This window comes from Erpetoichthys calabaricus, chromosome 2, assembly GCF_900747795.2.
Source record: "Erpetoichthys calabaricus chromosome 2, fErpCal1.3, whole genome shotgun sequence".
Lineage (NCBI taxonomy): Eukaryota > Metazoa > Chordata > Cladistia > Polypteriformes > Polypteridae > Erpetoichthys > Erpetoichthys calabaricus.
In genome coordinates this window covers 174,097,082-174,119,639 of record NC_041395.2, presented here as the reverse complement: position 1 = coordinate 174,119,639, position 22,558 = coordinate 174,097,082, and the positions used below count along the sequence as shown (strand labels likewise).

At 39.8% G+C, this 22,558-nt stretch overlaps 2 protein-coding genes across 5 annotated transcripts in view; one reads left to right on the top strand and one right to left on the bottom strand.

Annotated features, from left to right (window-relative positions):
* The window catches only part of si:ch1073-184j22.1 (erythroferrone), a 41,245-nt gene extending 34,394 nt beyond the window's left edge, over positions 1–6,851 (bottom strand). The window contains exons 1-2 of one of the 2 annotated variants that reach the window (XM_028793084.2): positions 6,228–6,851; positions 274–396 (exon numbers count right to left, since the gene is read on the bottom strand). In XM_028793084.2, coding sequence (XP_028648917.1) covers positions 274–396; positions 6,228–6,359 — 255 coding nt within the window. In that variant the 5' untranslated portion in view covers positions 6,360–6,851. The remainder of the gene's footprint in view (positions 1–273; positions 397–6,227) is intronic. The other variant, XM_028793083.2, reaches the window with a different exon arrangement.
* The window catches only part of zgc:162872 (BAR_ACAPs and ArfGap_ACAP domain-containing protein), a 184,476-nt gene that overhangs the window by 43,390 nt on the left and 118,528 nt on the right, over positions 1–22,558 (top strand). Inside the window, exon 1 of one of the 3 annotated variants that reach the window (XM_051923636.1) lies at positions 12,792–13,268. The exons of the other annotated variants lie outside the window; for them this stretch is intronic. Within the exon in view, the coding sequence (XP_051779596.1) occupies positions 13,216–13,268 (53 nt within the window). The 5' untranslated portion in view covers positions 12,792–13,215. Of the gene's footprint in view, positions 1–12,791; positions 13,269–22,558 lie in introns of those variants that run through there. 3 annotated transcript variants of the gene reach the window in all.

Sequence of the window (22,558 nt, the reverse complement as noted above, 5' to 3'; positions counted from 1 at the left end):
TTACTTTGACTAAGTGTTTATTAAGACTTTTTTTTTTGAGATCCACTCTGAATTTTTTTACATAATCTAAATGTTCTGCTGTGATAACATACCTGTGTCAAGGTCAGCACTGATGAAAAACCTTCTAAGCATAGGTTGGCGAATCAAGTTGCACCAAAAGCAAAGATCTTTCCCAAAAACTCTTCTCTAGAATTATGACTACCCCCACTACATTACTACGCCACCCAGAGAAATTCTGTATTATGCTCCATGTTTACAGGTGTAGGCACCTACCTGTTGCCTCTGCCCCTTGACTTTACTTCTTTTCTTCTCGTTGACTCCACGGTTGGAATTCTCTAGGAAAAGCTTCCAGGTTTTGAAAGGGTCAGCAAAGGCAGCCTCGTTTGTGACTACCTCCTGCCAATGGTGTAAGAGGGAGAGAGAGAGAAAGAAAGGTATATTTAACCAGAAGAAAGAAATCTGGGAGTAGAAGTCTTAAGGCTTGAGGACAGAGGACCCAAGTTTGGCAAAGTTGGTCTTCTCTTAGTTAAGTGCATCCATCACAGCCAGCCATGACACAGAGACCCCTAAAAACCACCTACTTATTATCCACCCTTACACATACACAGGAGACCCTAACCACATCTCATCCAAACACTGAAAAAGGTTCACTTCAACTGTATGAATTTTTGTAAAGCTCCTTTATTACTGGACAGACTGAAAACAATATGCACATTTACAATAATAATAATAATGCTGTAATGAACATCTTGCAATGCATCCACAAAAATGCAGTATGTTTGACTTCCAACAACAGTACAAACAAGAATATATATTATAAGGTTTCCAGCAGTGGTCATGTAAATAAGCAGCAATTTAATATCTAATAAGGCAAGCCAAACTAAAGGCTGCTGCCAAGAGAAGATGTTAAAGGGTAAGATTTAAGGACTACCTTGGGAAAACTAGGGTGAAGGTCAGGGTCAGAAGTTCAGAGGTTATTCATACATTACTCAGACTTCAAACTTAATTCATTACTCAAACTTCACTTGAGATTATTTTAGAGAAGACGATTGGCCAAGCTAGCCACGCTGAATGGCATGTTCTCATCAAAACTATTCCAGCATTATAAGAAAGGGCATGGCCCATCTCACACTGCTGGTAGACTATACCATCATCAGCAGTCCAACTCCTCGCTCACCCAGGGAGTAAAGGTGCCAAACCAAACCAACATGTTGCAAATCCTTTTCCCATCTCGGCATGTACCCACGGGATCATGGCAGTTCCTTTCTGGCCGTCCCCATCATATTTCAGATGCAAAGAAGGCTCAGAGTTGGACTCCAAGTAAGGTGTAACCTCAGCTTAACTGAATGTGTATATTTATACTAATATGCCTCACCACTAGGCTCCACTAATAGACTAAATTTTGGCATGTGCATATGCAGTGGGGTTGCATACGACATCCGTTTTCTGTCTACACTACAAACAATATATTGTAGGCTTCTGTTCAGCCCTAGCATGGTCTTGCATTACTGTGTACAGCCAGTTAAGAGGCTTCCTTCCATTTCCGGGGCTCAGGTGCTACTTCCAAATACAGTTTTCCCAGGAATGGATCAGCAAAATTTAAAATATAGTGACATACAAGCTCATTATGAAAGTCACAGGTTCATCATGACCCTGGTTACAAAATGGAGAATTACAGCAGCCTTATGTAAATATAAGTTTCCATTTTGTAACCAGGGTTGTGAGGGACATGTGACTCAAAGTGTCCTTAAGTTTTTCTAAAGGTTATCAGAACAGTGTTAAATTTATCTAACATGCTACAAATTACAGAAACAAACTATCATTGAAAAGCAATGGAAAAAAGAAAAGTTAAAAGCAGTCTATCAGGTATAAGTAAAATCTGTAGACAGGTCGTTTTTAGTCAGGCTTTAGGGTGTGCTTTAAGGGTTAAGCCCCCCCCCCCCATTTATTCCTTCCTACTACAACACTAGGAAAGAGCAATCATGAAGTGTGCGTAATTCTAAAGGCATTCCCACACAACATGTTTTTTTGACAGAAACATCCCACTTTTGAAATGTTCGCACGTACAGAGTTGGCAAAGCGAGCCGGAGTGCAAGGTAATCAATCAAACTTCATTTTTGCAAGGGGCTTTACGAAGCAGACATGAATGCAATACAAAGAAACATGCGACCACACAGGAGATTTCTTGACAGCCTTTCAGCAGGCAGTGCTTTATAATTCTGTAAACGCTGGAAAGCCTTGATTCCTGAAACTAGCACCTTCTTGAAGGCTGCCACCCGAGGAAAACTGAGTGAAACTTAAGGAGAGAAGACAATAATTTGGCAATTAAGTAAAACATGGGTGCAAGTCAGTCAGTCATAAGAAGAAGACATGTGGGACAATAATTGGACAACCACTGTCAATTGGTTCTAAATCATTAGGGAGGGAGGTTGGGAATGTTCACTGTATGGATTCAAGAGCTAAACCTCCAGCAATGTTTCTTAAAGTGCATTTTGTGTATGAAGTAACAATGGTCATTTTAATTGCAGTGTCATTCACCCAATATTCAACCTGTATAATCCATTTCACCATTGCTAATGGGAGCAAAGCCTACCTCAGCAGCATCAGATGAAAGGTAGGAACTGACACAGGAAAGGATGCCAATCCCTGGAATGACACACATCTGCAGTCACTCAGTTGCCAGTTAAAAGTGTTCATCTCTGGCATGTGAACCATGATGCCAAACACCTACCATATAACATATAACAGTGTGCATCTAAGGAAGCAGCAGCAGCAACACCAACTTTGTCAGCTGTCACCAGATTTAAAGGATCCTGGGTAGAGACGTTTGAGGATGGGAGAATGATGGCTGCGGTTCTTTACCAATATACAAAACATATATAACTTTGTAGCACTTGCATAAAGCATTAATTGTAAATAATCGGGACTAAGTTTAACTTGATCAGTAAGATGAGGATATCACTAATGGTGTACAGGTCTTGCTCACGTTTGGTGGCATCATGGTGGCACTCGTTTAACTGGTGAAAACACCAAACATAGGCTACTTCAACGACACGAGTTTGATGACTTGGATGGCTGCTTCACGATACCTGCCAATCATACTAATATGAGACCTGGTAACGATGCCCTAAGAAATGTCGCCATAGGCGTCTGGATGGTTCGAAGAGGCTCCAAGTATTAACATCAGGGGAGAACTAGATACCCGTGCGACCGTAACAGCCGTGGCAACGTCTTCCGCGCTTTCCATAGTTTCGTGCGTTACCCCCAGCCGATGACCACTCGCAGAATCTCGGCTTATTCCACATTCATTGATAAATCCCCCCTCTGCCTTGGGACTGATTATTGAATGGACACGTGGAGACAATAAAAACAACCCAATCGTAGTTTTCGAACGGAATACCGCCATGCACGCTGGTTTCCTGCTCAGTGGCGTCGTCAACGGCTTTCGGAGCTTTAGCCCCCGATCTTCCGAAATTCAAAGGCAACGCGCAGCACCTTCAGTAAAACTCCATGGGGCCCAGATTCATTGAAAACCATTAATCATGGCTTTAATAAAAGGAGTATATACTCGTAACAATAAGCGCTAAGCTAAAGACGCCCCTGTTTCTACTGTGGGTCTCTTTCGACAGCCGTCCATGTTCTCAGTTTCTCTGTGCAGCTTTTACTGGGACCAGATGATGATGATGATGATATTATTATTGTTGTTAATGATCATAACATTTAAATAGTGCCTTTCTCGTGTTCAAGACGTTACACCTGTTAGCGACCATACAGCCACTCCTACAAGAGCAATGGCCAGACAAGCAGAGCGGACATGTCCCGGTAAAGCGGAAGGGACATTGGCAGCATTCCGACGCTGTCCCCGCTTCTTAGAATTTTACTAGAACAACAGGTGTAAGAATGTTCTGCACACAAATGCAATCCACTTCACTTCCTCGAAGGACAACTGCGTACATGAAGGGCTTCTGTGGTGATGCCTGACCGGAGGCGCCGCGGGTCACCCTTCAGCCATCGAGGGTTTCGATACCAGATAAAGGTTTGAATTAATTCCTACACCAGCTGTCCTGTATTTCTAATCCTGGATTGCAAGCTAAGTAGACCACGACTTGCGAGTGCAGTTTATGTCTATGTGTGCATATATAATTGTGCTCCCCATCTTTAGGACAGGCGCTCCTTAATATTTAAACTGTCTTTCGGGTACAGTATGGCTTTACACCTGCAACCTGCCGACCCCATTACCGCTGGACTGGGATTTGTCTTAAGTGCGACCTTATGCGCTACAAAACAATCCCGTTATGTACATTTTCAGAATACCGTCATTTCACTTCTATTGGGAAATTGATTACCTAAAGAAGGATAAGTACTTTAACGATTATAATTACCATTATCGATTCTGTGCGCTAGTCATTCATTTAATGAGATCCAGAATCTGTTATGGTTGGAATAAACGCAGGGCGGAATCCACGTCTTCACTAGGCACATTCGAGCAACTCAGACGCACTCACTCATCACTGATCTCTTTTGTTTGGCATTTTCATATTGTTATACATTGAATATAATCACCATAATCGGCGTCAGTCTCTCTTCAACGTGTATATCGTCTATCATCTATCCGTCCACCCACCCATCCATTTCCAAACCCGCTTATCTTGAGCAGCGTCACAGGAAGGTGGAGCCCAACATAGCTAGCATCGGGCGTACTGATGTCTGTCGCCCTTAATCACTTGGTACCTTACAAAGCAAACACTAATATCATTTAAAAAAGGCAAAAGAAACGTGTTCGCAAAATTGATGGCACCATGGAATGCATGGGTGAGCCCCCAAACGCTTAGTTATCATGGAAGCGAATCTTTGGTGAGTAAAACAGTTTCAATTTGAAGACCGGGGCAAGTTCAAGTTTATGCAGTCTCATTATGAATTCAAACCATATCATTCCCCTCCTTCTTCCATTAATATATTTTCTGAAAATGCAATTTCCCTCCCTCCTAAACAAGAAATTGATTCTGGACAAGTCACCTTATTTTTGTAGAGCACCCTGTTAACCATTGACGTGTGAGAGGTAACGGAGATACAAACAGAAATCCTTTGTGACAACAGGCAGAACACTCGAACTCCAAAGAGACTGGGTCCAGTGTCGGGAATGTAAAATGTTACCTTTAAATAGTAGGATCTTATAATTTGCGGCTTTCCTGAGCCACCAATTAGGTATATATTGCCTATAGGTTCCGCTTTAAATATATGTTTGTAATTTCACATCGGTTATGAACTATTCTCGGCATCGGCTCGCAAGTATACGTATATTCTGGACATAGTCCTGGTCGGGACGCGAATCTGGTGTAAAGCACACTTATTGATACACTTTAACTTTCCATTTAGAATAGACACTTCACCCGACAGTACGTGTGTTGAGGGAAAACGCGGATATGATCGGAAGTATATCACGAGAACATGCCAGCTTCACACCGATGGCACCGTTCGTTGGTTATGAGTCGAACTTGGAATCGTAACACTCTGTAGGAAATGGTTACAGATAATATATTTGGGTGCTACACACGCGCGCAGTGGTTCAGCCTGCCGAATGACAAGATCTGCGTTTTGTGTAAGGAGAATCCGCGAAAGGGACACCGGATCTACAGCCCCAGAACAGGTGCCTCAGCTTGTCTAATGCAGGATTTCGTTGCAATTAACAGGAATTACTAACGTTCGATCGAGAATAGCAGTAAATAGCCTACATTATCACAAAAAGCACAGACTGATGGGTTGACTTTTAAACAGCTCTAAAGATGAAGCAGACGAATCATTTAGGGGCGCAAATCAATCACCAGAAGGACGGGTAATTTTATATTTACCTGGTGAGCAAAAAGGTTGATGTCGAGGCGCAACAGAACGCGGAAAAGAGTCTCTGAAAAACTGGTAGCACTGAAAACCTGCGTATCAGACAGGCTCGCATCTTGGATCTAGAGAGCCATTGCTATCTCTTTATCCCGTCCTCTCCACAAATTTAATTCTTTGTAAACTGTGGAATTTTCAATACGAAAAACAAACCCTTAGATTTCTGATTGGTAGTGTAAGAACCTAAAAAAAACCCTCTTTCCTTTTTTTAGAATAGAAATATATTTGCTGTGTAAGCTGGTAGCATCACAATCACTATCTTTCCGACTCATCCCCTTAAAAGTCCCCTGGCAGAATACAAACAGCCAAAAGTGAATTTTGAAAGATTTGCATACCGGGGTGTTCAGACTGGCCAGGGTGGCGGTCTCCCTCCTTGCAGCAGTCCCCTGCTCTGCTCCGCAGCCAGACACCAGCAGGGCACAGAGTGCCAACAGCAAAGCGCAGTGGGGGCTCGGACTCAGGAGCATATCCTTCTGTCCTCGAAATGTGCAATGTCCTTCCTGCTTCAAGTGCGAGTTCGATGCCACTCCAGTTCCGTTAAGTGCACGCTTTACTCAGTCATTCCCACGTTCCTTTCCTCCTCTGCTCACAAGTGCACTTTATGTGGTCTGATTATTCGCTGGTTACCTGCCAACTTCTTCCAGATCATGGGTCAGTGTCCTGCAGGCAGAGCTCCCCGTGAGGAGTTGCACTTCATCACTGGGGCCAGATGGCTCACATGTGCTCTTGAGAGGAATGGTGATGCAGCGCTTGCAGGGTTAAAGTTACCCAAAATCTGAACTGGAAATGCTGATCGCTACCTTGATCAGACGCTTTTCCAGAAGCTCTTCCTATTCACCCCTGATCTCTCCTAGATGTATATTTGCCAGTCCCTGTCTTTAGGACGTGCCCGCTTTTTAAAGATCAGCCTTTAAAAATCATGCCTCTGAAGAAGAGGTGTGCTCTGGGCCTTAATGCTTGCCAATCACGCTTCCGTTTAGGAAGGCAGGGGGAATTAACTCCTCCTCACCTCCACTCCACTTACTTTTTCATGTCTGACTGACTCGTGATCCCTCATTTCACTTTCTGCAGCAAGTGTCTTTTTCACACTATAGTTTCCTAATGTTCTTGACTATATGTCGTCCAGGGGGAGTGGAGTTTGATCACCAAATAGTATAATCGCACCCAGATTGTGTGCATCTCCATCAATGCTTGAATCAGTCTCAAATATATTAGCTAATATGTCAATCTTTTAGTTATTGGTACACTAATCGTTCAGCACTTTCTTTTCATTTTGACTGGTACTAAAACAGAAACACGACATCGAAACGAACCAGTCTAAGCGGCTAGACCCTTTTCTGGCGATAGCATGTGGCAATGAGAAGTAGTGGCTTTTGACTTCAGACCCTGTTTGGGTTCAAAACCCGCTACGGACACTGCGTGACCATGTGCAAGTCACTTCAGCTGACTGTGCTTCAAATGAGAAAACAAAAGAAATATAATCAATTGTATCTCAGATGTTATAAGCCGCCTTGAATAAATGCGTCAGACAAATAAGTAAATGTAAATGGGAGGTGGCGCTTTCAACGGTCCGTCTTCGCTCCTTCTAAACAAGTCGGTGGCTTCGCAAATTCGCTGACTTTCAGGACGACCCTTGATTTCTCCATTACTCGAGCCTGGGTCGTTTTGGAATCTTGCATATTTGTATTTTTGCAATTAACCACATACCCATTATGTATGATGAGCTACCTTAGAAACTGTGCCGACCTTATCAGTTATTTTGCAAATGTGCGCGAAGTAAAAGGTGCTATAAAATACCAATTAAATGAAGGAGATTCTTTTTGGTAACCTTTTTACATAGAACATTTTGCAAAAAAAAGTTGTGTGGTGTACAGTTGTTTAGTATCAAGCAACAAGATAACAATTTTTGGAACGACTGAAACAGAAGGAGTTTGTAAACAAAGCTGTGATTCTAAATACGATGCCATGGGGCGAAAAGACCAGTAAACTTGAACTGATGCAAATCAGAAGATGACCGACTGAAATGATAATCGGCAGCCAGTTCGTTATTGAATCAGACCTGACCCCAAGCTTACGACGTTACGGCCTTATTCACAAGAATCCGGGGTGTAGATAAATTGGATTTTACAAGTAAAGCAAATGTTGGATTTAGACATTTTATAATTTTGATAGTGTGATGCATGACCAAAATGAAAAACAATAATTGAGTCAATGGCTATATTGGTTTGGAATTCAGGGCTGGATAATACTTCCCAGTGTGAAAAAAAGTGAGGAGAAACCAACATGCAAAGGCATTTTCAGTCTTGTCACGCCATGGCCACTCGGTGCATCACCTGGGTTCCGGGGTAATTGCACTTCTGTATCGTCAGTCTTGTAACGATGATCAACATCGGGTAGTTTGAATGTGTCCAAAATCACACTACCCAAGTTAGTTAGATGGGGAACAAACGCTGTAACGCCAACTCCGACAGATGCAAAATAAAAGAGGATCTTTCCCCGATTCTTTCTCTGGTCCGGACAGCGAAGATAATCAGCCGATTATATTGAGTGTTAACCACTCAGGAGATTTTTGGGCGCTGGATACAGTGTCCCGTCCAGGGATGGTTCCCTTCATAAGCCAATTTCTTTTGCTGTACGCTTCGGCTCCATCGAGACAATGTTTTGGAACAGGTATAAAGGTGGTTTCATATCTTGTAAAAGACAGAACAGCACTTTTGTACCTCACAGGTTCCGACGACAAAGAACCTGTTCTGAGATTTTACAAAGACAGGGGTCAAATTAAAAATGGCCTCCCCATTTTAGACCCGGAGGCAAAAATAACACACAATTAACTCGATTCTTCACAATTTTAACCCATAATACAAGATGAATCTTACTATACGTGATATTAAAGTGACCAACATGGAGCATGAGATTCTCGGAGTGCAGGAACATAACGACATCTCTCTTATTACTGACTCAGGTGATGCAGCAGTCCTTCTCCTCCTTGATCTGTCCGCTGCCTTTGACACCATTGACCACGAGATATTGCTGTTGCGGCTTGAACATCTTGTTGGGCTTAAAGGGGCTGCTCTTAACTGGTTCAGGTCATATTTAACTGGCAGACACTTTTCAGTGACTTTTAATTCCTCTTCTTCATCTACTGCTCCTCTTAAATATGGTGTTCCTCAGGGATTCATGTTGGGTCCTATTTTATTCTCTATATACCTTCACCCTATTGGAGCGATTTTTATGAAATTTAACATTTCTTTTCACTGCTATGCTGATGATACTCAGGTTTATATTCCTGTCTGCAACTCTACAACAAATCAACTCCACAACAGTCTGAACTAAGATTCTGGATGGCTAATAATTTTCTTGATCTAAATCAAAATAAAACGGAGGTGCTTATAGTGGGTCCATCAGCTAAAGCCCAAATTGGCCTTGGACTTCTCGGCTCTTTCTCTGTCTTTTCCAAACCTCAAGTCCACAATCTTGGTGTTACCTTTGACAGTAACCTCTCTTTTGAGAAACAAGTAAATTCTGTAGTCAAGAGTTGCTTTTTCCAACTTCGTCTATTAGGTAAGATAAAGCCTTTTTTTATCTTCTAGGGATCTTGAGATAGCTACTCATGCGTTTATTTTTTCTCGCCTCGATTACTGCAACTCGCTGTATTCTGGGATTAACAAATCCCTGATACACAGGTTACAGTTGGTCCAAAATGCTGCCGCTCGCTTTCTGGTTGGGGCAAGAAAGTATGACTCTGTTTCTCCTATTTTAGCTTCTTTACACTGGCTGCCTGTCAGTTTTCGAACTGATTTTAAAATCTTGCTGCTAGTTTTTAAATCTTTACATGGGCTTGCTCCTGCCTATTTATCTGAATTGTGTGCCTTAAACCAGCCATCTAGAGTGCTTAGATCTTCTGGTCAGTTGTCTCTTGTTGTCCCTCATACCAAGTGTAAAACTAAGAGGGACAGGGCTTTTGCAGCTGCTGCTCCTCACCTGTGGAACTCTTTACCTCATTACATAAAGGAGTCATCTACAATTGAACTGTTCAAAACAAGATTAAAGACTCCATTTCTATTCACTTGCATTCCGTGACCTTCAGTAATACTGATGGTTTCCTCTTTGTGATTATATAACATTACTTCTATTTATTATGTATTTTATTTTATGTTCATATATTTTATTTCTATTTATGTTTTATGTTAATTGTTTTGTTTTTCTTTTATTCTATTATTGTAAAGCACTTTGGCCACAGCATTATTATGTTATTTTAAATGTGCTATATAAATAAATTGACATTGACATTGACAAAGAACTCGCCTTAGAGACGTTCTTAATGCGTGGACCAATTATTTGACTTTCTCTTTAGTTTTATCAAGCACCATGTTTGCTAAAATAAAAGACTAACATGATAGAGATGCAAAAAAGTTGTCCAATAAACTAACATTAATGCTGACATTTTGGCGGCGTGTACAGTACTGTACTTACATTTCATGACGTTAATCTTAAATGACTATTATAGGAGAAACACTAAGTTCTCTTGTTTATAATATATATATATATTCTATAATTTATTTGTCCAATTACTGTTGAGCGATGAATATGTTGTCGGATTCAGTCGTTTGTAACCATTCCTTTGATTGTCAAATCCGCACTCTGTGCTGTGAGAGGCCACAGCCTATCCTTTTGGTATCAGGTACAAGCCAGCCACCAAATCTGCCGGACAGGACAACTACATTCTTAAAAATAAAGGTGCCAAAGTGGTTCTTCAGAGCAATGTCATGGGGTAAGCATTTTTGGTTCCCTAATGAAGCATCCGTGAAGATTCTGAAAATAACCTTTACTTAGATCTGTAGCAGGTTTCAAAATCAGCCATAAACTGATAACCAATTTGTAAAATATCAATGGGTTTTTGGTTTTAAAAAGACTATTGCTACAGACTTTAAAATTAGTTAACTTCAGATTTTTTTGATGTGTTAGTACCCTGGATAGGTTCCAGCACCCCCTGCAACCCTGTTCAGGACTAAGAGTTAGAAAATGACTGTTAGTATCCTACTAGGTAGTTTACTATACGTTAAAGATCTCCGTTTAGCCTACATACTGTATTAGGAACCTTTACGAAGCCCAAAGAACCAATTTCACATGCAAGGAACCCTTCCAATTCCACAGAAAAAGCAATGGTTTTACAAGGACTCGCACAACCCAGTAAAGTGCCACTTAAGAATCATTATTTTTAAGAGTGTAGGATTAAAAATGAATTAAGATCATAACTGAACACTATGAATGACAGACCTGGGTTTATACCAGCATGTACAAACATATTTAATGATCAAAACTGTTAAACCCACACGAAGAATACCACACATACATTCCAGTGAAGACGGATTCATTGCGAACAAGTCTTGGTCCTGAAAATTAACTTTCCCTTGCTTTCCATAGACAGTCAGAAAACAAAGGATCGATGCAAACATGTATTTGCTGTTTCCACCTGCTGACGTCAAATTAGGATAAAATGTGCTGCACGTTTGTCAAGACATTCAAGGAAGAACTTCACTATAATCTTTACACATACAAACAAACAGGGCTTTAAGTGGACCAGTACCCAACGGCTGTGCAGCGTACCGGCTTCTTCCCCTGCAATCATATATATCATTGCGCCCGAAGACCCCGATATAAAGTTGGTACAGTTCATTATAAACTTAGGGGGAAACTCGAATAAGAAGTGTAAAATTTACAACGCATCGAGAGAAGGACCAAAAAGCCTACAAAAACAGAGAATACCGGGACTTGTGTCTCATGTTCAGTCACAGCAAATACACTTGGACTATCAGTGCTAAGAGCCCGTAGGACTGCTGGATGTCTGCTGATTGTGCACACCGGACCAACTAATTAGGTTGGTGATTTTTGAAAAGGCCTACCTTTGACATATGGGATTAGGCTCGGTGTTTATAAATTATTTAAGATGCTTGCCACAAACGTCCATACATTATAATAAAATAAATGGGAATGCTGACTGTGTTCCTTTGTGTCACCAACCACCTGTCAAGAGTGAAGCCAGACATTAAAATAAGATGCAGACCTGCGTGTGCACAGCGGCACCACGTGGTCAGTAGGGGTAACACATCGCAAAGTCATCAGCGTCAAGAGAAGCTCAACCGCTGAGCACTTATCACCAAAGAAAAGTAGCAACTCTTAAGTATAGTTCAGGCACGTTTAGCAATGATTTTTCAGATATATACGCAAACCAGGATGTGCGTTGAATCAGTGTGTCCTGCAATAGACTGGCTTTGCTACTGTCTTAGAAAATACAGCCATACGACATATGACCAGTCACGACCGTTTTATTAACGAATTGGCCGATTGCTCCTTTAACCCAATGCTGGCAACATAAACTAGTTCTGGAAATAAATTATTGGGTATGATTAGTTATTTCAAAATAAACAAGTGTTTAAACACAGAAGTCAAATTCATCAAGAATATTCTAAAACATTTTTTAAAATACGCTTGGCTGCACTTAGAAGCTCCGGCTGGAGAAAATAAATAATTGACATAATAAATACATAAGACAAAATAAGCCTAATATTTTTGAGGTGTTGGCCAAGCGAATTGTTAAATGTTGGCATTATCGATATTGCATTAGGTCCCAGCTTTACCGTGCGTCTGAGCGACCTCAGTTTTAGCTGTTGTGTCCAAGTTGTTTCCAGAAGTGTTCTCGTCATCAATTCTTAAAACTACTTTATTTTAAAACGTCAAATGGTCAATTCCCTCAAAGAACCTTTCAATCAGGTTACTATTCGTTCGAAAAGCTCTTTTATTGCGGTCACTTAGCACTGACTGCACGTAGCACGTGACACACGCGTTCTTATTCGCCTCACCTGGCGTGACCCGGATGTCAAATAAAGGCCTGGCGAAAGAAGCGGAAGTATTGGTTTTCTCTGAATGAGTTGCATTTCTAAAGTACTAAAAAAACAACAGCAGAGGACATTGCAGCCGATAAATTGAACTTTTTAGTGTGCAAGTACTTTTTATGTATTTGATTTTAGTAGCTACTTTCAATTGGACACATGCACTGCCAAAAGAGTTGAAGCAACTTTTCTAGTTTTGTATAGTTTCGGGTGTGTTGCTCGATAGTCCATTGCTGTGGCTCAGCTGGGGTTTTCTTAGGTTTTGTTTATTTTTGCATCAACCTCGCTGGACCTGTCGGAAGGCAACGGAGTCAGCTTTGTATGCCCTACACGATACGTCTGAATAAAACTGGACGCGTAAGAAGGCGCAATACGCAGATCTACTTAGGCTGGTGCGGCTTCGTTGTTGTGCCACCCGAGTCGCAACTTCTCGATGGATGTGCTGCTGGACTTCTCTGAGAGCATCCGGGACTCGCCGGCCTTCAGGTCAGTGTTGCTTGATGTTCTGAAGAGATGCCAGAAAGATAACGCGTGGTTGGCGCACAGCCTCGACTAGTTGGAATGACTGGCAAATAAGGCATCCTGTTACATTGGGCTACAAGTAGTCATTTAAGTCATCGTGAAGAGCCGAGCAGTTTTTCAGTAAATGCAACTGTTATTTTTCAATAGTGTTACGATGCCTCGGTTATATAGTGCCTTTCATAATACCTGGAAAATTTAAATTGTAATATACTTCATATATAACGCAAATCTTGCAAGATTACATTGAAAGCAGTAAATACAGGGGGAGAGTTATCTGAGAATCGCGAGGAGATGTTAAATATGAGGTGTCCCTTAGTAAAGCAGCATTCGTGTTATTGAAGACAGTGTCTTAAAGACCAGGCTTCTGGGGAGATGTAAACACTGTTATACACAGGTGGAAAATGGAATACGGCATCCTCCCTGGACTTAAATTTTTAACCTTCATTACTCAAATAACAACAAACAGATGATGACAATTGGAAAAGAAATCAGTCCAACAACAAAAACAGGAAAATAACAGCTGGTAACGTTAACAAAAGTTGTCTTGCAGTCCTTAAGTAATATCACGTGTTACTTAGTGCCTCTTGAGGCTTCTAGTGCTTGACACCTCTGGCGTAAACTGCCAAAGAGCCTTTGCAGTTTTGATATTCCATACTAGTAGAAGGACCTGATGCTGGTTAATAGCCAGGGTCACTCCTCCAGATGATGTTACCCAGATCATCCCAGATGTGCTTTCTATACCAAAGTAGCTGTTCTGCTTCAGCATTCCATGTCCTTTGCACCCATTTCTGTACTGTTCATCAATGATTGTGTTTGGTTACAAAAAAGGGGCCACATTCCACAGAAGGTGAATTAGAAATAATATGGTAAAAGAAAGTTAATCATGTAAATCTATGGCAAATAATAATACAAATATTAGAATTTCTTCAAAATGGAAATATTCTGTGACTTGTTTTTGAATGGAAAGTACGAGAAGAAGAAAGATTTGCTGATTATACAATGAGATCAATTAGAAATAGTACTGGCCCTGACTCATTGGTTGGGGAAAAAAAACCTGTAGCCACAAACTTGAGAACCCCACGCTGTGTGGGGTTAGGGCCAAGAAAAAAGGTAAACCTGTGCAGCATCTGCACGCCAGTATTTGTTCCTCAGGATACAGTAGTTGTGACCACAGCAGCTGTGTGAGGCCTGCTGTTGGGCTGGACATCCAGGAGGCGTGAATGGAGGACCTCTGACTGGTTTCCTTGCTCAGAGGCCAATGGAATAGTATCTGTCACAAATGTGGGGGTTGTGTTGACTTGTAGTTTCTGCAGCAGTAGAAGTGGCGAGTCTAAAATCTCTCTGATGGACAGGTGTGATGTGTTGGTCCAGCTGTTGTGTGGTTGTTCAGTGGTTACCAGAACTTGGATGGTCATCTGCCTGCAAGTCTGTTGAAACCTTGCCTGAAGTTGTGACTAAAGTAGAGTGGCTTAGTTCAAAGTATATGGCAATTCTTGGAACATGGCATGTTTGCCTGCCAAATATCAATGATTCCACACCCCCACCCCACAAAAAAACACTCTAACTACATTTGAAACGCAATGGGTCCAGGGTATTCCCTTGTATAGAAGCCTTATGTCTCTCTTTGATCAGATGCAAGAGACTAAATGCTTACAATCTCTAAAAGTATTGCACATGTAGTTATGTTTATTTTTTAGAAAAAAAAATATATACACACAGACAAAAACACTTTATCACTCTGGAGCAGCAGGTAAACCATTTGTAGCTATGTATATATAGTTTATTTATTCAGCCAAACTTTTCAGTTATTTTTCATGCCAGTTCTTGAAACAATTTCTGTTTAGCAAAAGAAATGCAGAAATCTAATGTTTCATACAATTGATTAAAGTTTTTGTGCTGCAGTTTACCCATCTTCTCCTGACTTCCATTTTAGATACCCCACAAAGGTTTATTCATTTATTTCTTGCTGTTGTTACCTTTTTTCTTTCATTTCACATATGGAATTAACCAAGTATATACATTGTCATACCAGTTTCTTTCAGTGCTGGGCTAAGGGACTGGGTGACAATGTCTTTGCTGGTAGCTCCGAGCATAGAGCTAGTCATACACATGCACCTGAAGTAGTGTTTCTGAGCCTCTTCTGAGTCGAAGGAGGCTGTCCCCGGCTTGTGAGCATATGAGACTTGTTCATGGTGTAATCTGCCCCCTACTTTTTCCCTGTGACACCACTGAAGGGATCGAAATAGCCTTGCTGGAATTTTTAGTCCATTTGTAATCCTGCTACCTTCAACCTGCCTGACCCCCTGGCTGCTAGGGATGCTCCAATCAGATTTTTTTGGGCTGATACTGATCACATGTTACTTGATCCAATTCCAATACCTATTCTGTGGGCCCACCCCACTTAAAAAAAACTTTTTACACTACGCTCAAGACTCTTAGAAACCTTATGCCCTACATTAAAGTGTATTTTTATAGATAGATACTTTATTAATCCCAAGGGGAAATTCACATACTCCAGCAGCACCTTACTAATACAAAAAACAATATTAAATTAAAGATTGATAATAATGTAAGTAAAAAACAGACAATAACTTTGTATTAAGTAAACTTTATAATTAATCTATAGACCGCAGGTGTTAACTGGTTTATGAACAAAATGAAATTCTGTAGGCTTATTGCTCAGTGGCCATAAAAATACTAAAATAAACTTTTCTTAAAATATGTACTAATAAAATATGTGCAAATTATGCATCCATTATACATATGGCATAAAACAAAATGCTTCTCATTAGTTACAAGTTGTCATATTGTTTAATTTTTTTCTGCAATGTGCCTATCAGAAGTAAAGCTTAATTGTAAAAATTTAGTAAGAGAAAAAATTAATGTGAAACAATGTAACTGAAGCATGTTTCCCATTTAAATTTGACATTGTTAAATTGAATGGAGTGTATAGAAACTTTCCATCTGAAATCAATGACTTCTTGATTACCTGGGAAACATATGTGAGGAGACACAGAACCAGATTTCCTTAGCCAACCATCATCATGCTAAAGAAAAGAGAACACTAAGTACAAATGAGGGCGAAGTGTGTTGCCCTTAATAACTCAGGGAATGGTTATAACAAATAGGTACTCACCTGAAAATGCCCTTTTCAACAGTTAGGGCAATAATAAAGTGGTCATCAGCTGGAACTGTGACAAACTTGCTAGAAGAGGACCCAAGTTTAGTTTACCTCCACGTACAGTGAGAAAGATGGTAAGAGAGACAATATCAAAAAGGATCACTGTTGAGTAATTGCAAAAAGAAGTAAAATCCTGGGGTTATCAAGTCTCCAGAGCCACCATCAGACGACATCTCCATGCCAACAGATTATTTGGAAGGTATACCAGAAAGAAGCCTTTTCTGTCAGTTATCCACAAATGTAAGTGCCTGGAGTTTGTAAAAAAGTTACTACAACTTTGACTGGAACTGTGTTCTATGGTCTGATGAAGCAAAATTGAACTTTTTAGCAATAAACACACAAAGTGGGTTTGGTGTAAAAAGGATGCCTATAATGAAAAGAACCTTATCCCAATTGTGAAATTTGGTGGAGGTTCTGTGATGTTGTGGGGCTGTTTTTCCTCCAAAGGTCCTGGAAACATTGTTAGGGTACATGGCATCATAGATTCCATGAAATATCAGAAGATTTTAAATTGGACCCTGGTTGCCTCCACCAGAAAACTAAAACTGGGTCGTCATTGGATCTTCTGGCAGGATAATGATCTGAAACACGTCCAAATCAATCCTGCAATGGTTAACTGACCACAAAGTCAAAGTTCTGCAATGGCCATCTCAGTCTCCTGACCTGAACCCTACTGAAAACCTGTGGAGTGAGCTGAAGAGGAAACTACCTAGGAGAGGGCCTAGGACCCTGGATGATCTGGAGAGATTATGTAAACAAGAATGGTCTCGGATGCCATGCTCTGTATTCTCCAACCTTATAAAAGATTACGAGAGAAAACTCCGTGCTGTTTATATTGGTAATGGGAGGTTGTACAAAATATTAAATGCAGGGGTGCCAACAATTGTGGCACATGTGCTTTTAAAAATATTTATTTATTTCTTGATGATGGCTTTGTTTTTCCATGAATGAACTTGTTTCAATTAAAAGTCAGATGTTTCATTTTTTTTTTTTTTTAGTGCAAAATGACGGTTCTTCAGCAAACTATATATTCTTTTTTTCTAACCCTTCCAATTTTTACAAGGGGTGTCAATAATAATGGAGGGCACTGTATTTTCACACAATTAATTGACATTGGCGATTAAACACTGCAAAAATGTAAATATACATGCACTTACAGGTTTTTACCTTTTTTGATTCATTAATTGTACTACAGCTTTTTTGCTGTTAAAATATATATTTACTATATTTACACTGAAGGGGAAAAAAAAAGTATATCAGGTAGACATTCATAATTCTTGAGGTGTTATTATAAATATGGATTACCATTTTATTTGTGTAGTACTTGTTTCTTACCAAAACGTATGCAGTATGGCACAGTGCAAATCTTTAAATAGCTGCAAATGTATCAAATGTTCGTAAGTTGTTTTTATTAAGAAGACAAAAGAATAACATGCTTAAAAGGTACATACGAAAAAGATACATTTGCTGTTAAGCTAACAAGCCTATTGTTTACAAAGCAGCCATTTAAAATCTTTATCTAATATGTTTCCAACTAAACATGTAAGCTGATATACGTAAAACAAGCATACAGTCCAAATTGAAACTAAAAAGGTCTGAATTCATTAAAGCAGCTTTTCTTGCCATTTGTCTGTGCACATGAAGACAACTTCTCTGATTCCTTTTTCTCAGTTGAATTTATTACCCCACTTTCTTTAATGTAAAGGTTAATATTCCAATTGCCTCTCGCTCTCTGCTATATGGAAGAGTCTGTACTGCCAAAACAAGCATTGACTTGCTATTCTTTGTTTACACAGCAGGAAGCTTGCTGTCAAAAAAAAAAAAAAAAAACTACCATAATACCATGCATTAAGGATTCTTGCAACTAAATTGCCATAAACCTTACAAAAGCAGTGGCTGAAATGATCAGCTTTTGTGATTTGGCAAGTTAATGAGCACCGATCAAGGCTGCTTTTTTTTTTTTTTTTTATTGAAAATCAGCTGGTTCAGATTGGTGGCTAATCAATCGGAGCATCCCTATGGCAGTGGCTGCTGTTTGATTCTATTTCCCTTTTGTAGTCCCATGCCAATGGTGAGGGATTTGGTAAAGTAAGCATGATTGAAAAAGGATTATAAAAAAAAATAAATTAATACTGCACGTTGCTTGTCTTTGGTGGTTGGGGCTGGTGGACAATACCATGAACAAGTCACTAGCTGAAAGTTTTGTTTTTTTTTCCTCCCTCTCTCTCATATGCTCACGGCGTAAGCAGTGTGATACAGGTGCTAAGAAACATTGCCTGTGCGCAACTCTGTTGAAACTGAAAGAGCAATGCACGGAAAAATTAATATAGGTAACGTATGCAGCAGCTTTACAGCTTTAGAGTATGGTAATGGTAATTGAACCTATGATGCTTGAACTTTAAAACTGTACACCGTGACGCTTCAAAATCATACTAAGCAGTACTTACAAATTAAGCATAAAACTTTGCTTAAAATCTGACTCCAGCTTTGAGCGTAATGGTACACAAAGATAAGCTGTTACATAAGCAATATTTTGCAACCGTTTATGCACATCTGAGACATGTAGTACAAATGACCAATCATACTAAACATTCCTTGAATGCTCCGAACCTCAGCTATTCACTGGTAATGAGTTTTTTTTTTTTTAAATGTATGCGACTCTATGTTGAGATATTTGATAAAAGCAGATTAAATAAGCTGCGATGCAGTACCTACCTTGGGGTATGCCTGTGCAAATCTATATATTAATAACAAAGACAACATGGAAACTTAGGATTTGAACGAAGACACTCTGGGTATGTAAAAATACAACATACACAACTTTAAAAAGTGTAAGACACCTTGGACATAAGTATTTAAATAGAGTAATCACGTAGCAAGCAAGATTTGTTACAAATATTATTCCGTCTCCTTCAAATTGATATATTTATATGAATTTCTTGTAGTCCAGCGCTTCCAAAACATTTTAGACTTTCCTAGAACCTCTGTGCCAATCTCTGTCTGAATACTATCTTCAGGCAGCTCCAGTGAGTTGGGACAACTCACAAGCTCCCCTAAATCCTAATGAAGTTATGTAGAAATTTCCTAAATTAGGAAAATTGATAAAATGTATTTATCCTCCTGCTGACAAAAGGAACAAATTTTTGTCACTCTGAGGTTTTTCGGGTAATTTAGGACTGTTTTCCGTCTCTGAGATGCTTAATAAATTTGGCCACTGATCAGGCATTTTTTCTGCCTAGGCATTGCAGCATAAAATTGCACCTAATGAGCTTTTGTGAGTTTGGGAAGTTTTAATCATCATTACACAAGGTATATGGCTGGTCAGAGGGTTAAAAATCCGTAACTCTTAAAGTACACAACATGTACAACATGCCCTTTTCTGTTTATTTCATGAGTAATGCACAGAGATGTTCAAAGGATCAAATTTTATTTTATTACATTATTTGAATCTGTGTTAATTGGAAGAATGGGAAAAAAACTCTTATTAATCTGTTTAAAAGAAGCAATTAAGTGTTCCTTATTATACTAAAAATATGGATGCTCAATTAGCTGTAACAGTTATCTTCAAATTGGTGAATGTGTGTGGATTAAAGTGCTACATACCAGTCCAGAAGCTTCGGTTTGCATTAACAACATTAATTCAGACTACTCAAACTAGAACGTGGTACTAGATAAGGATGCCCCTTGTCACCACTGGTTTTTGCAATTGCCATAGAGCCAATGGCAGTTCACTGTCAAAATGCTTATGAGATAAAGGGGCTTATCAGAGAAGGACTTGAGCAGGAAATTTCACTATATGCAGATAATGTGGTACTATATACAGTATATATATCAGATCCACAAAATACTGTGCCTGCAGTCTTAACAGCACTTACAGAATTGCAAAAGATTTCCGGTCTCAGAATTAATTTGAATAAAAGAGTGCTCTTTCCAGTGAACTCTCCAGCACACAATATTAGATTGGACACCTTCCCTTTTATCATTGCAGATCAGTTTAAATACCTAGGGGTGAACATCACAAGTAAACATAATAATGCTCTTTATCAACAAAATTTTGCTGTCTGCTTGGAAAAACTTAAGATTTATATAGATGGTCTACCATTTACATTTACATTTACATCATTTAGCAGACGCTCTTATCCAGAGCGACTTACAACAGTGCTTAGTAGTCTACGACTGTTCTTCAGTCTTTAAGGCTAGGATTAAATCTACTGTCATTAAATAAGTTACCGCTGACCAAGTTGTATACAAAACCCTGCTAGAAGAAAATAGTAAGTTAGTACAAAATTTTTTTTTTTTTGTTGAAAAAAAAGGGTGGAAAAAAAAAGTATGGGGACTTTAGTCCAAGTGCTGTTGAAAGAAGTGTGTCTTCAGGCGACGTTTGAAGACAGTGAGGGTCTCCGCTGTTCGTACAGCAAGAGGAAGTTCGTTCCACCACTGAGGAGCCAACACTGCAAAGAGTCTTGATGCATGTCGTCCTCTTCTTTTAAGTAAGGGTGGTTCGAGATGTTCAGTGCTTGATGTTCTGAGACAGCGAGAAGTGACACGCTGCTTGACCAGTGCTGATATGTAAGGTGGTGCAGCTCCAGTTTTGGCCTTAAAGGCAAGTGTTAGGGTTTTGAACCTGATGCGGGCAGCCACAGGGAGCCAGTGCAGGTTCCGCAGTAGAGGTGTAGTGTGCGAGAATTTGGGAATATCAAAAACGAGTCTTGCAGCTGCATTCTGGATCAGTTGAAGTGGTCGTGTTGCCTTTAGTGAAAGTCCAGACAGCAGAGAGTTGCAGTAGTCCAGCTTAGAGATGACCAAGGTCTGGACGAGAAGCTGAGTAGCCTCTGTAGTGAGAAAGGGGCGGATTCTCCTAATGTTGTAAAGGAGATATCTGCAGGACCTGGAGAGGTTGCTGATGTGTGGAGAGAAAGACAATTCTTCGTCTAGAGTGACACCAAGACTTCTTGCCGTTTTTGAGGGGACGATAACCGAGTTGTCAAGAGAGATTGCAAGGTCTACCCTTTTATCTCACTTTAACTGGAAGAATTAACATTATCAAGATGAATATCCTTCCTAAACTTCTTTTTCTTTTTTGATATACATCAACCAATCATTTTTTAAGAAGTTAGATTAAATCATAATTTATTTGGAATTCAAAACATCCACTCATCCAAAGGACGACCCTATGAAAACCTAAGGCAGAAGGTGTCATGGCTCTACCTAACTTTCAGTTTTATTACTGGGTGGCAAACATACAAGCTATAAAAACTTGGACATTGACACAAATGGATGAACAGACACAGACTTGGTCTGCAATCGAAATAAAATCCTGCAGCACTTCTTTACATTCCTTGCTTTGTACCCCAGTAAATACAAGTTATCGCCAATATACCAATAACCCAATTGTGTTTTATTCACTCAGAATATGGAACCAATGCAGGAAGTACTTTAAGACAGGTAAGCTTTTATCTGTGGCACCTCTCCACGATAACTAAATTTTTCTTCCCCTCTAACATATGCTGCTTTTAATGTCTGGAAAACATTTGAGATTAAATCACTGCGAACGTGTTCGCATCCTATGAACAATTTCCCTCCAAATTGAACCTTTCCAGCAACACATTTCTTTTACTACCTCAAAATTAGACACTTTGTTAAACAAAACCTGCCCAACTTTCCTCACCTCCCACCTACTTCTACTCCAGAAGAAAAATATTGACCAGTCTGGAGGACTCAGACAGCATTTCTGTAATACATATTAACATTTTAAAGTTCCTCCCTTACAAATATCCCAGAGTACATTGGGAAAAGGATCTGTCACTCAACATTTCGGAACAGGAATGGAACACCGCAATGCATAGAATTCAGTCTAGCGCCATACAATCAATCAACTTTAAAAGCATCTATCGAGCACATCTGTCTCGTTTTCAAAATGTTTCCAGGGCAAGATCAAACGTGCAAACATTGCAGTCAAGTTCCAGCCTCATTGGGTCATATGTTTTGGGGGTGCATCAAATTAACATAATTTTGGAGCAGAATCTTTCAGACAGCCTGGGTGTCACAATCCCTCCTAATCCACTAATAGCTG